This window comes from Erinaceus europaeus, chromosome 5 (assembly GCF_950295315.1).
Source record: "Erinaceus europaeus chromosome 5, mEriEur2.1, whole genome shotgun sequence".
Classification (NCBI taxonomy): Eukaryota; Metazoa; Chordata; class Mammalia; order Eulipotyphla; family Erinaceidae; genus Erinaceus; species Erinaceus europaeus.
Genome location: NC_080166.1, coordinates 85,850,807 through 85,867,384, shown reverse-complemented (window position 1 = coordinate 85,867,384; position 16,578 = coordinate 85,850,807). Strand labels below are relative to the sequence as shown.

Here is a 16,578-nt window from a genome sequence, read left to right as displayed (position 1 = left end):
TACATGTGGCACAAAGCGCAAGGACCAACCGGTGTAAGGGTCCTGGTTCAAGGCCCTGGCCCCCCACCTGCAGGGGAGTTGCTTCACAGGCAGTGAAGCAGGTCTGCAGTTGTTTATCTTCCTCTCCTCCTCTCTGTCTTCCCCTCCTGTCTCCATTTCTCTCTGTCCTATCCAACAACAACAGTAGTAGTAACTACAACAATAAAAACAAGCGCAAGGGCAACAAAAAAGGGAATAAATAAATAAATATTTAAAATATATACATATAATTCCAACCTGATATAAACTGGAACCATTGTGATCACATTTTTCAATCTCAGTAATTTTTTTCAGAACTATTCATTACAATTTGGCATGTTACTAAGCATGTTTCACTAAAAGTGAATAGGATGCTTTTTGCCTTATTTGGTCACATCTGTCTTTAGGAGTAAAATAGAATAGAGAATTATGTAATGTTACAGCTAACTTCTTTTAACATTTCATGACTTCCTAAGAAATGTGGTTAATTTCCCTTCCGCATGTGATTCTCTTGCTCCTTTGTCTTTTTCGTGCCGATCAAAGCAGTTTTTTGTCTTCTCAACTTATCTTCCTCCTCTCCACTTAATTCATCTAAAAAACCATCTTAATAGAATGGCCTTGGTTGCAGTTTGAAATGGACTTTTTGTGTAAGTTCAAAATTGAATTGCTTTTAAAGATTTGCCTTCTTTGTTACTTTTGAAAAATAGCTATTCAGATCTCCTACTCATTTTAATCAAATTTTCTTTTGACTGAGGCATATGAGTTCTATGCATATGTACAAATTTTGGATCCTAATCCTCTGGTAAGCATATGATTTATAGACATATTTCCCCACTTCCCAGGTTCTTTGTCATTTTGTTCATGGTGGGTTCTGCTTTCCAGAAACTTATTAGTTTGTAATAGTTGATTGGTTTATATTTGCTTTAGAGATCTTTTGTGAATTGTTTTTTTTTTGGACTTGATGTTTGGCTTGCTCCTCTAAGTTTCCACTCACTGTTCCGAATGCCAGTGAGCTAGACAGTGTTAGGAGATTCCAGGCTGTGTGCATTAAGAGATCACATTACTCGTGAGCCATTAAAGTTGGTTCATCCTATCCCTTTCCTCATCTCCCCTTCTACCTTTTTCAACTCTAGCTGTTGAAGATCACTAAACTCTTCCTTGGAATCAAAGAGTATATGAGGAAATTCTCATTAACAGGGATGCCTTCTGGCCTTCCTCTCACCATTTTCTCCCTTTCTATTCAAACAAGCCAGTCCTAAAGTGATGCTGTGTTTAAAAGTTTTCACCCACATGAACAAGTTGAAAAAGCAAAAGTCATTAACATTTCACCCACATGGACAAGTTGAAAAGCAAAAGTCATTAACATTTATCAACAGAGTGGAACCCACTACCTTTTTCCCCCTGTCCAATCTGAGTTATGATTTTGTGCACATAAATACTGTGAGTTGCTTTATTATTTCCTTTGCCATGTTTAAAAGGAGATGTGGGAGCTGGGCAATGGCCCTGTACAGTGTTCATAATATAGTGTCCAAGGGCCCAATTGCAGGTCCCCAGCCCCCACTTGCAGGGGGGAATGCCTCACAAGTGGCGAAGCAGTGCTTCAGGTGTCTCTCTTTCCTCTCTACCATCTTCTCCCCTCTTGATTTCTCTCTGTATCCAATAAATAAGGACAGAGGGTGAAACACAAAGTAGAACTTGGACTGTGTTTGTGGGGATGGGTGGTAGTTGTCAGGTCCTGGTACATAACAGTAGAGGAGGAAGTAGGCTGGGATTGAGTGTTTTGCAGAAAGAAATTTTAAACATGTATTAAAAACTGTATTTACTGGAAACCATGAATCTATCCAATAAAAATAAATTTCAAAAAGAAAGAAAATGAGATGTTATAAGGTTTTGTATTTGAGACATAGTGCTCTATGCTCTGTTAGCTGCTGCATTAACAATGCATCTGATGTTCCCACTCCATGATGATGGTCATAACCATTCCCTTCCTCTCTTTCAGTTTCAGAGGAAGAACCTGTCCCTTCTCCTCAGTATCAGTCTTCTAACCTTCTGGGGAACCTCCCTCTTGGGTGCCCGTTTATACTGGATGGGAAACAAGCCACCAAGCTTTTCCAACTCTGACAACCCAGCTGCAGACTCCGACAGCTTCTTGGTGCGCACGCTCACCTTCTTCTACCTGCCCACCCAAAATCTCTGGCTGCTGCTCTGTCCAGACACCCTCAGCTTTGACTGGTCCATGGACGCAGTGCCTCTGCTCAGGACTTTGTGTGACTGGAGAAACCTCTACACTGTGGCCTTCTACACAGGACTCCTCCTCCTGGCCTACTCTGGCTTGAAGAGCGCCGGCCTGGACAAAGTTTGCAATGGGAAATCCGTGAGCAACGGCAAGCAGAATGCCAATGGCCATAGCTGCCACTCAGATGTGGAGTACCAGGATGCTGAGCTAAAGCCCAGCTTTGCATCCAAAGTGGAAAATGGCATCAAGAGCAGTGGAGCCCACAGCACACAGCTTCCTTCCACAGAGAACCTTGTCGTTCTGTCTCTGTCTTTGTTGATCATCCCTTTCATCCCTGCCACGAACCTGTTTTTTTACGTGGGCTTTGTGATTGCAGAGCGAGTCTTGTACATCCCAAGTATGGGCTTCTGCCTCCTTGTCACCGTGGGGGCCAGGGCTCTTTATGTCAAGGTGCAAAAGCGCTTCCTCAAGAGCTTGATTTTCTACGCTGCAGCCACATTAATTGTCTTCTATGGACTCAAGACTGCTGTCAGGAACAGAGACTGGCAGAATGAGGAAATGCTGTACAGGTCAGGGATAAAAGTGAACCCAGCCAAAGGTAATATTTTATGTTCTTTGCCTGCACAGTTTGCTCTCATATATTTGTTTCTTGCCTTAAAATGCAGTATTATGGTCTGGGAAGTGGTACAGTGGATAAAGTACTGGACTCGAGCATGTGGTCCCAAGTTCAGTCCTGGCATTGCATGTGCCAGAGTGATTTCTGGTTCTTATCCTCTCTCCTATCTCACTAATAAATAAATACAATACAAAACAACAACAACAAAACCCCAGTATTAATGAGAAGTATCTTTTATATAATGCCATTTTCTTTATCTGAATTGTCAAGTCAATTTAGAGACTTTTTAAAAATAGCTTTATCATTAGATAGAAGCAGAAAGAAATTGAGAGGGGATGGGGAGACAGAGAAGGAGAGAGATAGAGAGACACCTGCAGCCCTGCTTAACCACTCCGGAAGCTTTCCCCCTGAGGGTGGGGACCAAGGACTTGAACCTGCTTCCTTGTGCTCTCTAATGTGTGCACTTAATCAGGTGCACGACCACCTGGACCCACTTAGAGATATTTCTAGCATTTTAAATTTGTAATACGAGCGTATTTTTTCTATGTTTCTGGATGAATTTGTCCAGAGAAATTAGAAATTCTATTGCAGAAAAGTTATTGGCTGTTACAACACTGCAAAGAAACGAGGCCAGCAAAATAGTTCACTTGGATAGTATACGACCCAGGCTTGACCCAGTATACGCCTCCACTACATAAAGGAAAGTTTTAGTGCTCTGGTCTCCTTCATTCATTCACTTTCTCTGTTTCTGACTCCGTGTCTCTATTTTTTTTTAAATCTCATTAAAGAGAAATGCAGAGCTGCCATATATTCAGTATGAAGGTGGGTATAATCTCCTTCATGTAGTGAAAGTCCTATTATCCTACTTAAGTCTTTTGGCTCTAAACATCATCTGAGGAAACACCAGGAGACTTGCACTGATACTAGAAGATTTTCCGGCAAAGCTACCTGTGAAGCTCAGAGTTGTGTCTGCAGGTGTCAGTGTGTTAGCTGTGCAGAGGCTAGATAATCTGGGTGTTGTCAAGCAGGTAGCATTTTCTTCAGTTTCTTAGGGAGATTGATTGTTTCCTACTCACTGAGAAGACTGGTCATCTGCTTCATCATTCCTTTCAGTTTATCAAGTCCTTAGCAAATCTCCAAATGCATAGTCACCGTTGAAAGTGGTCTCCTTTAAAACATGGGTGGATGAATTGGCAAAATCTTGTTTAGTCAATTAAAAGTAATGGGAACTAGAGGACAAATGAAGGGAAGCAAGTGTATTTTCAGTTAGGAAAGCTATCACAGGAAAAAATAGTGCCAAGTACTCCTGTTCTTCACGAAACATCTCTATTTTTTTTTTCCTGGATACAAATACTAGAAGTATGTAAATGTCCCTTATGGAGTAGCCTACAGATAAATATTGGGAAAAGTAGCAAAGATCTTGTTACTCAGAAGGAGTTGTGACATTCCTATCTGGTTATCAGTTAAATCAGGAGTTCAATAAAGATACTTTATTGAAAGCATTTCTCTAAGGAAATAATTATCAACACTATCTTAAAAAAAAACCTTATAGAGAAATGCTGAATTTCCATATTTTCAATAAGTGTTAAGTCTATTTCGTCTCCTCTGTTTCAACGGATTTCAGTGGGGGGACCAAAAGCATTAGAGTTGAGTTAGTTCAGAGCATATAATTCATCGGTTCTTGAGAACCAGTCCTTCACCACAGAGCTTTACCTAGTAATGCTGTGCTGCACAACTCAATGGATGCCGGACACTAAATCTTGTAAAAATTATTGAAATCATTTCTCATAGAGTCCTTTTCACCTAGTTTTCCCTTGCTGGTAGATATGCATGTTTTAAATAGGGCTATGACGCCAATTGATTTTTCCTGTGGTTTAAAATAGATAAATGGCAACAATCCAGAAGGAGGGGGCAGGATTCTTTTGAGGATTCATTAAGTTTATTGATTCATTAAGTTTATTGATTAAGTTTTGTCGTATGCTTTATATTGGTTTGTCCTAGCCCTCCCCCCCCCCCCCCCCCCCGCCAAGAGAATTGGATCAGGCCTGCTAATTTCGCAGGCCCGCTTGGCCCCGCCCCAGAGGAACCCCGGGAGAGGGTTCCTGAGTTCGAGAGTGACAGAGTTCCGGAGTTCCTGAGTACGAGAGTTCCAGAGTTCCAGAGTAAGAGAGAGTTCCTGAGTTCCTGAGTTAGACAGAGTTCCTGAGTTTCTGAGTTCGAGAGTTTCAGGGTTACAGAGTAAGAGAGAGTTCCAGTGTGCCAGAGTTTCAGAGGGCTCTCAAGTATGAGAGTTCCAGAGTGCCAGAGTTGGAGAGTTCCTGAGTTCCAGAGTAAGAGAGAGAGTGCTTGTGCCGCCGCAAAGAGACAGCAGAGTTCTGTTTGGTGATTAGTTTGTCTTAGTTTGTGAATCGTTGTTCCTGAATAAAGAAATACAGCTTCCCTGCCCAGCCGTTGTCTCCGCGTCTCTGTTACCCGCCGTGAAGCAAGACCGGCCGGCAAGAGCCACCGAAAATTTAACAACAAAGTTTCAGGTTAAGCTATTGTGAAAGTGAATATAATTTTGACTTAAGAGAGGAGTTTATTCTTACATGCAGTAATCAAAGGGTATGCAGCTCAGAGCGGATAAGATGGGCTTGTGGCAGCCGTGTTTCTTTTCTTTTATTCCCTCGCCATCTCAGCAGTGTCACCATGGCCATATGGTCCCAGATGACTCATGGCCACATCAGCACTTCTGGTCACAGGAAGAGAGCAAGAAAGGGCAAGCTGTAGGTGTGCCCATTTTCTTTTAGACTATCTCACAGAAATGGTATATACTATATTTAATCATAGCATAAGAGCCCATGTATAGGGCTGGAGAGATAGCATAATGGTTATGAAAAACAGTTTCGTGCCTGAGGCTCTTAGGTCCTATGTTCAATCCTCAGCACTACCTTAAGTCAGAGCTGAGCAGTGTTCTCTTCCATCTCTTCCCTCTCCCTTCCTCTCTGCCACTCTCTCTCTCCCTTCGTCTCTGTCTCTCTCTGTGTGTGTCTATCTTGCTCATTGAAATAAATATATAAAATATATTTAAAAAATACATAGGAGACTTGTTTAGCTATTTAATGAGCATTAGACATGTGGTACCCAGGCTTGAACCAGGAGCCTAATGCTTGCAAATCCTGTGAACTACCCTCTGAACCATCTCTAATGACAAATGTCATTACCCTTGGGGAGGGCAGGTTCTCAAAGTCTACATCACAGTCTCTGTCCCAAAGTGAAAACCTTCTATAAATTCCTGCATATTATCCAGTATTGACTACTACTGCTGTTGACAGCTCTTACTCACATTCTGGTTAGATGATCTTGATGGCATGGCTGAAGTGTCAGAATGAAGCCCTGGTTACAAGAGCAAAATGAATAAAGGTGGGAAATGTAAGCTGTTGTTAAAATTCCGGATGGCTCCAGCTGGCCGGGCTAGCTTTACGGCGGGTAACAGAGATGCGGAGACAACGGCTGGGCAGGGAAGCTGTATTTCTTTATTCAGGAACAACGATTCATAAACTAAGACAAACTAATCACCAAACAGAACTCTGCTGTCTCTTTGCGGTGGCACAAACACTCTCTCTTACTCTTGAACTCAGGAACTCTCCAACTCTGGAACTCTGGAACTCTCGTACTGGGGAACCCTCTGAAAACTCTAGCACTCTCAAACTCAGGAACCCTCTCCCGGGGTCCCTTGGGGCGGGGCCAAGTGGGCCTGTGAAATTAACTGGACTGATCCAATTCTCTTGGCGGGGGAGGGCTAGAACAAACCAATGTAAAGCATAGGACAGTAAGCTGCTGCTTTGGGATCCTCAGTATAGTTACCTGGATGGTGCACATTCTCCATCCATCACACACTATCCTTATTTGAGTCAGGCTTCTACACATGGGAGGAAGCCTTTGTGCTGTGGTATCTTTCTCTTTCGGTTTATCGCTCTAGCTCCCTCTCTCATTTTTTTTATTTGAAAAAAAAAATCAGTTTGGAGTTATGCAGCTCTGGAGATGACCAACAAACAAAAAAGCCCAAACCATTAAATAATTAAATAATATTTCTGTCTGTCTGTCTGTCTATCTATCTATCTATCTTTTTTTTTTTTCAGCCTCCAGGGTTATCACTGGGGCTCAGTGCCAGCACAACAAATCCATTCTTCCTGGTTACCATTTTTCCTTCATTTTATTGGATAGGACAGAGAGAAATTGAGAGAGGAGGGGATATAGAGAGGGGAAGAGAAAGATAAGACACCTGCAGACCTGCTTCACCACTTGTGAAGTGACCCCCCTGCAGGTGGGGAGCCGGGGGCTCGAACCAGGATCCTTGTATGGTTCCTTGTGCTTTGTGCTACAGTAGTCTTAACCTGGTACGTTACCACCAGGCCCCTTATATCTTACATTTTCTTTATCCAGTCATCTAGCAAATGACACTTAGGTTGTTGCTGTGACTTAGCTATCTTGAATAATGTAGCAATAAGCATTGAGAATGCATATGTTTGTTCAGGTTGATGCTTTCATTTTCTTCATATCGAAACCCAGAAATAGGATTATCAATTCATATACAGTTTTCTGAGGAAGCTTCATGTATTTTTCCAGAATGATCACCTCAATTTTATTTCCTACTGACAGTGTACAAGTGTTCCTTTTTTTCCCATAGCTTCACCAGTACGTATTACTTATCTTTATTTTATTTTGTCTTTCTAATATGTGCTATTCTCACAGGTGTGAGATGACATCTGATAGTATTTTAGGTTTGTATCTCTCAAATAACAAGTGAAGATGAATCTTTTTTTTCAGTGTGCCTATGGTGACCTGTATGTCCTTTTTGGAGAAGTGTGTTTTTGGATTTTTTTTACTCATTTTTAATTTGTTGTTATTGAAATGTATGAGTTTTGTTTAATATTAATTTACCTTTGACATTAAACCCTATATTGGATGTGTAATTTACAGATGACTTCTCCTTTTTAATTGACTGCCTTTTATAGTTTGATGGTATTTTTTTTTAATTTTGCAGATATTTGTTTGTTAGTTTTCCACAAGGTTTACCACTAGGCCTTAGTCCTTGCTTCTGGCAGTCAGCCTAACTTACTTTCTTTCTTTCTCTCTCTTTGTCCTTTCTGATAGATACAGAAATAAGAGAGGGAAAGAGAGAGACAGCTGAAGCACTGCTCTAACACTCATGAAGCTTCCTATCTGATGTGGGGACTGGGGCTTGAACTCAGGTCCTCATTCATGCTAACATGTCCACTATTCTAGCTGTGCTACTTCCATCTCCCAGAAGCATTTCTATTTTTTAAAATATATTTCAGGCCATCAACTTTAGAAATGTCTTTGGTGATTTGACCTATTAGCCAGGGAAATTAAAACAAAAATAAACAAAGAACACCATCTCAGATTGTTAAACCACGTGAAGGAAATAACACAGGCAGGATGCTGTCCTTATTCCTGTCTCCACTGTTGTCTTAAGACTTCGGTAAAAACACAGGAGTAGGGAGTCGGGCTGTAGCGCAGCGGGTTAAGCGCAGGTGGCGCAAAGCACAAGGACCGGCATAAGGACCCTGGTTCGAACCCCGGCTCCCCACCTGCAGGGGAGTCGCTTCACAGGCGGTGAAGCAGGTCTGCAGGTGTCTATCTTTCTCTCCTCCTCTCTGTCTTCCCCTCCTCTCTCCATTTCTTTCTGTCCTATCCAACAATGACGACAACAACAATAATAACTACAACAATAAAACAACAAGGGCAACAAAAGGGAATAAATAAATAAAATAAAATATTAAAAAAAAACACAGGAGTATGTTTTTTGCATCTCTTTTTGCTGTAGCCTACTGATGTTACTTGGTACAATATAGGAATACAGTTGGCATGCTGGTCAAATGTGGGAAATGTTTTGATTAAATCCTACTTCAGTTGATGATTAGATCTGAACTCCATTAGTGGTGCTGATGCTGCCTTTCCTCCTCCTCTTCCTCCCTCTCCTCCTCCTCCTCTTCCTCCCTCTCCTCCTCCTCTTCCTCCCTATCCTCCTCCTCTTCCTCCCTCTCCTCCTCCTCCTCCTCCTCCTCTTCCTCCCTCTCCTCCTCCTTCTTCGGCAATATTATCAAATACAATCTATTTTGGTATTTGTCCTTCTCTTTTTGGATTTTTTTTCTTTATTGGGGGTTTAATGGTTTACAGTCAACAGCAAAATACAGTAGTCTATATATGTATAACATTTCTCAGTTTTCCACATAACAACTCAACCCCCCCCCCCCGTCCTTCTCTGCCATCATGCTCCAGGACCTGAGCACCCCCCCCCCAGAGTCTTTTACTTTGGTGCAATACACCAACTCCAATCCAAGTTCTGCTTTATATTTTCTCTTCTGCTCTTATTTTTCAACTTCTGTCTATGAGTGAGATCACCTCATATTCATCCTTCTCTTTCTGATTTATCATGAGTGCTTCTTAGCTTTATCTCTTTTTCAGGAGAATCTAGAAGGTTGAAGAGGGCTGGAAAGGAAAGAATACTCATGGGACAAGACTTTAGGAAGATGTTTCCCATGCAGAGCAGACTTTGTTGGGGAGAAGGCTAGGGCATTTTCCAAAAGGATTGCTATCCATCTTCTCTCTTGGAGCCAAAAGTGTATCTTTCTTGGCGTTTTACCATGAAAGCTAGTTGAAATTTTTGGAGACAGAGACTAAACCTCATAAGGGTCCCCTAGGGGTTTTTCACTCATTATTAAGCAAGCCAACATTAAGCCTTTATCAGCTCTTCAATTTTCAGTTGTCTTCTTTTCCTTCCGTCCTTCCTTTCCTTCTCTCTTTCTTTCTTTTCTCTTATCTTCCTTCCTCTCTCTTTTCTCTCTTTATCTATTTATCTTCCTCCCTTCCTCCCTCCAGTGACGGCTTTTTCTGTGTCTTGGGATAGAGGGTGAGGTTCTGCACACCTGGTTCATACAAGATTCCAAGAAAAGTCACGGTAGTTTCTCTTTGTTTCATTTGTCCTTATATTAAGAAAGAGCCTATTATGGGTTGTCAATATTATTTACATTGTCTGGGCTGACATCCTAGACCTATGTTTACCTCCATAGAGTCTGTATTCAATCAGTGACTCCAAATGACCTTTTAAAGACAGTAGACAAGAGTGTCACATTGACTATCCCCAGTCCTCCATTGGTTTCCCATTTCTCCAAAGGTCAGAAGTCAGCCACTTTACTGACTTTACATTTTTTCTTCTACCAAATTCCTTTCTTTATTCATCTTCACTCCTTTGGGCACTACAGACTATGCCTTCTGTATTCTAGCTCGCCCTCCTCTCAGGAATTTTACACTTCACATGGTCTCCTTCTCACTGCTTTTCCTAGGGGCATCTCACCACTCCCTCCCCTGCTCCCCTCCTGTAGACTTTCCATCTAATGCTGTCAGGTGCTTTATATGAAATTGCCATTAAAACATTAAAATGCCTCTGCTTTATCCAGCACTACTTTGCCAGTGTCTTCTTTTACTCACTACTTACTATGTATATTGTCTGAGTGTGTTGTCAACATACACACCAGAACACATGACAAGAAGACAGATGTTTGCATTTGAATGCCATATGCATAACAATATGGAGCCAGGTAGAGAGAAAGCACTGAGGTACAAGTGATGGTCAAGGAGGAGGAGAAGAAAAGTCAGAGGGGGGAACTTCCGAGGTGGGGCTACAGAGCAGTAGCAACTGTGTTTCTCTCCTTTCCTCTCCTGGGTCAACTAGGAATACTGCAACAAGACAGGACTAGAACAACTTCAGGAACCCACCAAATCACCAGTGAGTACGAACACGTGTGACTCATGGATAGAGAGGAACCTAGGGAGAGATTAGGTGGCTGGTAACAGTCTGGCAGTTTGCCAGTTGAGAAACCACCTCCAATCTGTTTCACCAATAATGGGACTGCCGAAGAGAATAGAGGATTCCCCTGAGATTCACCAAATGCAACTGTGAGTCTCCATTGCTGCTGCCCTCAGAATCTGGAGCAGTGGCAGGGAGCCCATGTGCTGACACCAGAGGACAGAGAACTAACAAAGAAGGAGTAGGGCTGTGAGAGTCTCTTTGCATAACCACTGGATTATCTCTGCCACACCCTGCTTTATCTCTTGGTCAGCAGTGAGTGATTAAGCTAAGAAGCCTACTTATAGTTTAAAAGCCCTCAGGCTCCCATAGCCTACAGGAAAGAAAAAGAACAAAAGAGACTTATAAGCCACTGAGCTCCAACTCAGGGATTAAAATAATATTGAAACAACTGTCAATTTCCACAACTGTGAACACTTTAATTACCTTACTTAGACACAAGGCAATCCAGGCAAAAGTAATCAGTAATTTGAAAAGTACTGAGAGAGGGACCTCATAATATACTATATAAAATGGTTAACCCAATAAGAAGAAATATTGGAGAAATGAACCAGGACAGGAGTCCAGCTAACCCCCCCCCCCAAAGGCTGAAGCACAAAATAATGAGGTCAACATCCAAACACTAGTTAAGGAAATAATCACAGGAGTGAATAGAGTTTGAAAGAATTGCCATCAGAAATGCAGAAACAGCAAATGAGACTCTGGAAGAAAACACTAATTATCTCAAGGTTATTAGAGAGCTGAAAGCTGAAATAGCTGAGTTAAGAACACAACTAGCTTAACAAGGTAAAACAGTATCAGAACAGGGTAATAAAACAGATGAACTCCAGAAAACAGTAGAGGGGAGAGGAAAACAGAATTAGCAAGATCAAGGACAAATTAGAGACAACTAAAAGAGAAGTAAGAGATCTCAAAAAGAAGTTAAGAGATACTGAAAACAACAACAGAGACATATGGGATGACTTCAGAAGAAATAATATACACATTCCTGACTTATGCACTAGAACTATTGGACATTTTCAGAGTCATTCATCCCAAGAAACTGGAATACACATTATACTCAAGTCCACATGGGTCATTCTCAAGGATAGACCATATGTTAGGCCACAAAGAAGGCATCAGCAAATTCAAGAGCATTGAAATCATCCCAAGCATCTTTTCACCACAGTGGAATTAAACTAACACTTAACAATCAACAAAAGATGAATAAGAGTCAACAGTACACTACTTAACAACTACTGGGTCAAAGAGGAAATAAAGGAAGAAATTAAAATGTTTTGAGAGTTCAGTGAAAATGAAGACACAAGCTCTCAAAATATTTGGGACACAGCTAAGGCAGTACTGAGATGGAAGTTCATAGCCATACAAGCACACATTAGGAAACAAGAAAAAGCACAAGTAAATAGCCTGATTGCACATCTTAAAGACCTAGAAGAAGAAGAACAAAGGAACCATAAGTAACCAGAAAGACAGAAATCACTAATGTTAGGGCAGAAATCAATAACATTGAAAATAAAAAAACCGTAAAAAAGATCAACGAAAGTAAATGTTGGTTCTTCGAGAGAGTGAACAAAATCGACAAACCTTTAGCCAGACTCACAAAACAAAAAAATGAGAAGACCCAAATAAGTTGGATCACAAATGAAAGAGGAAATATCACAACATATCACAACAGACACCATAGAATTTCAACATATCATTTGAGGCTTCTATGAACGACTATATGCCACCAAGCTAGAGTACCTGAAAGAAATGGACGACTTTCTAGATACCTACCAACTTCCAAAACTAAGAGGAAGTAGATAACATGAACAGGCCCATCACAACTAATGAAATTAAACAGTTATCAAAAATCTTCCCCCCCTAAAAAAATTCCTGGACCAGATGGTTTTACAAATGAATTCTACAAAACCTTCAAACAAGAACTAATACCTCTACTTTTAAAAGTTTTCCAGAAGATTGAAGACACTGGAATACTCCCTGCCAGCTTCTATGAAACAAACATCACTTTCATACCAAAAGCAGATAGGGACACAACCAAAAAAAGAAAACTACAGACTAATATCTCTGATGAACATAAATGCTAAAATATTGAACAAAATTCTAGCTAACTGGATATAGCAGTATATTAAAAAGATTGTTCATCATGTCTAAGTGGGGTTTATCCCAGGGATGCTATGTTGGTTTAATATACGTAAATCCATCAACGTGATCCACCACATCCATAAAAGCAAGACCAAAAACCATATGGTCTTATCAATAGATGCAGAGAAAGCCTTTGATAAAATACAACATGCCTTTATGATCAAAACACTACAAAAAATTGGAATAGATGTCAAATTCCTGAAGATAGTGGAGTCTATATATAGCAAACCTACAGCCAACATCATACTCAATGGTGAAAAACTGGAACCATTTCCCCTCAGATCAGGTACTAGATAGGGCTGTCCACTATCACCATTACTATTCAACATAGTGTTGGAAGTTCTTGCCATAACAGTCAGGCAGATACAAGCAATTTAAGGTATACAGATTAGAAGAGAAGAAGTCAGACTCTCCCTATTTGCAGATGACATGATCGTATGCATAGAAATACCTAAGGAACCCAGCAAGAAGCTTTTGGAAATCATTAGGCAATACAGTAAGGTGTCAGGCTACAAAATTTACATTCAGAAATCAGTGGCATTCCTCTGTGCAAACACTAAGAAGTTGAAATCCAGAAATCAGTTCCTTTTACTATAGCAACAAAATCAATAAAATATCTATGAATAAACCTAATGAAAGAAGGGAAAGACTTGTATACTGAAAATTATGAGTCACTACTCAAGGAAATAGAAAAAGACACAAAGAAGATACTCCATGTTCATGGATTGGAAGAATTAATATCATCAAAATGAATAAACTCTCCAGAGCCATATACAAATTTAATGCTATCCCCATCAAGATCCCAACAACATTTTTTAGGAGAGTAGAAAAAATGCTACAAATGTTTATCTGGAACCAGAAAAGGCCTTGAATTGCCAAAACAATATTGAGAACAGAACTGGAAGCATCACACTCCAAGATCTCAAAATGTATTATAGGGTCGTTGTCACCAAAATTGCTTGGTACTAGAACATGAATAGACACACTGACCAGTGGAATAGAATTGAGAGCCCAGAAGTAAATCCCCACACCTATGGACATCTGATCTTTGACAAAGGTGCCCAGAGTATGAAATGGGGAAAGCAGTGTGTCTTCTGTGTCTTCAACAAATGGTGTTGGAAGAAATGAGTTGAAACATGCAGAAGAATGAAACTGGACCACTATATTTCACCAAATACAAAAGTAAATTCCAAGTGGATCAAGGACTTGGATGTTAGACCAGAAACTGTTAGATACTTAGAGGAAACTATTGGCAGAACTCTTTTCTGCATAAATTTTAAAGACATCTTCAATGAAATGAATCCAAGTACAAAGAAGACTAAGGCAAGCATAAACCTATGGAACTACATCAAATTAAAACGTTTCTGCACAGCAAAAGAAACTACTACCCAAACCAAGAGACCCCTCACAGAATGGGAGAAGATCTTTACATGCTGTACATCAGACAAAAGTTTAATAATCAAAATATATAAAGAGCTTGCCAAACTCAACTACAAGAAAACAAATAACCACATTCAAAAATGGGGAGAGCGCATGGATAGAATATTCACCACAGAAGAGATCCAGAAGGCCGAGAAACACATGAAAAAATGCTCCAAGTCTTTGATTGTCAGAGAAATGCAAATAAAGACAACAATGAGATACTACTTCACTCCTGTCAGAATGTCATACATCAGAAAAGGTAATAGCAACAAATGCTGGAGAGGTTGTGGGGTCAAAGGAACCCTCCTGCACTGCTGGTGGGAATGTCAGTTGGTCCAACCTTTGGAGAACAGTCTGGAGAAGTCTCAGAAGGCTAGAAATGGACTTGCCCTATGATCCTGCAATTCCTCTCCTTGGGTTATATCCTAAGGAACACAGCACACCCATCCCAAAAGATTTGTGTACACCTATGTTCTTAGCAGCACAATTTGCAATAGCCAGAACCTGGAAACAACCCAGGTGTCCAACGACAGATGAATAGTTGAGCAAGTTTTGGTATATATACACAATGCAGTAGTACTCAGCTATCAAAAATGGTGACTTCACCGTTTTCAGCTGATCTTGATGGACCTTGAAAAATTCATGTTAAGTGAAATAAGTCAGAAACAGAAGGATAAATATGGGATGATCTTACTCTCAGGCAGAAGTTGCAAAACAAAATCAGAAGAGAAAACACAAGTAGAACCTGAACTGGAATTGGTGTGTTGCACCAAAGTAAAAGACTCTGGGGTGGTTGAGGGGGAGAATACAGGTCCAAGAATGATGATAGAGGACCTAGTGGGGGTTGTATTGTTATATGGAAAACTGAGAAATGTTATGCATGTACAGACTATTGTATTTACTATTGAATGTAAAACATTAATTCCCCAATAAAGAAATTAAAAAAAAAGTGATGGTCTTTCTTTTTAAAGGCCTTGTGCTCTGTTTGGAGATAAAGACGGTGTTTAAAGACGGTGAAGCTATAAAATACTGTGTTGTTGGTCTGCTGTATACTGAAACAAGTGAGATAACCTAAGACAGCAAAGGTTCTAGATTCACTCCACAACACCCCCCAAATCCAGTTTAGCAGTGATCTGGTAAATAAGTAAATAAATACTAATAATGGGTGGAATTGGGGGTGGGGTTTGAATTCCATTACTGCCTTCTCTGACACATGCTTCCACTTTGATCCAATGCATAGCTCTTTGAATCTTTTTTTTTCTATTTATAGCATGTTAGTAATAACGTCTTACTTTCTTAGCAATTATGAGATTGGCATTAATCTTTGTTAAGGCAACTTTCTTTTAGTTACATGAGAAAAGCAAATGATTAGAAACCCTTTCAGGTCAGTCTCTCATAAAGTTGTCTGAACTTCCAATAATTTCACTGAGTGAGTTTGCTCCCTCTTCTTTGAAAACCTTTGTGAATATCAGAGTATCCACTTCTACCCTGTGCTCTAACAGAATACTTTAAACATCATGGGATACTCTACATGAAAGCTGCCTCATTCAGTAATGGATCCTGAAGACAGCTGCCAGTCATTAGCTGATTGGATGCAAATGATTATGGGTAAAGCTTGTCACAGAGACTGTGCTGCTTGCTGATTTATGGTTTTATCCGGAGAGTGGAGAAATGATAGCTGATTTGGACTCTGTAAACTACAAGTCCTGTCTCATTATGTGGTTGATAATGTCAGGAAAATACTAAACATAGTTGATTACCGCAGTTTGCTGATTTCACAATGAGTCTGCAATTTTTGTGCAGAGGAAAGAGGAAATTTTCTCTGATGACTGCTTTAATAAGCAAGCCACATAACATTCAAGAGACACCCCCCCCCCATTTAAAACAACGTATTTTATAAACCATACTGATTGGCATTCACTTGAAAAAAATTTTAATTCATTACAAAGGGGATTGGATGTGTGATCCCCTGGTTTCCTTGCCTCTGGCTTTCATCTCAATCCTTACAGGTTTTTGGCTTCTGTAGGACCTGACACCATTGGTCTCTTGGGGATTTCAAGGCGCTGCACTGCTTCAGTGGTCTTTCACTCATTTTCTGTAAGTTTGCTTCTTTCCTAAATAGGTATATTTAAAATTCTGTGCAAAAACTGCCTTCCTTTTCCTTTCTGGATAGAAGACATTGCATGGTAAATATAGTAAGAGGTCAGTGAATGTGCCATCAAATGTCCTAAGTTTCCCCAAGACCCTATAGCTATGTGGAGCTTCTCT

The 16,578-nt window shown here is 40.4% G+C and overlaps 1 protein-coding gene across 3 annotated transcripts in view; it reads left to right on the top strand.

Moving 5' to 3' along the window:
- TMTC2 (transmembrane O-mannosyltransferase targeting cadherins 2) overlaps nucleotides 1-16,578 on the top strand; it is a 538,840-nt gene that overhangs the window by 281,320 nt on the left and 240,942 nt on the right. For all 3 annotated transcript variants that reach the window (XM_060191458.1, XM_060191459.1, XM_060191460.1), the window contains one exon: nucleotides 2,018-2,852. In XM_060191458.1, coding sequence (XP_060047441.1) covers nucleotides 2,018-2,852 — 835 coding nt within the window. The remainder of the gene's footprint in view (nucleotides 1-2,017; nucleotides 2,853-16,578) is intronic.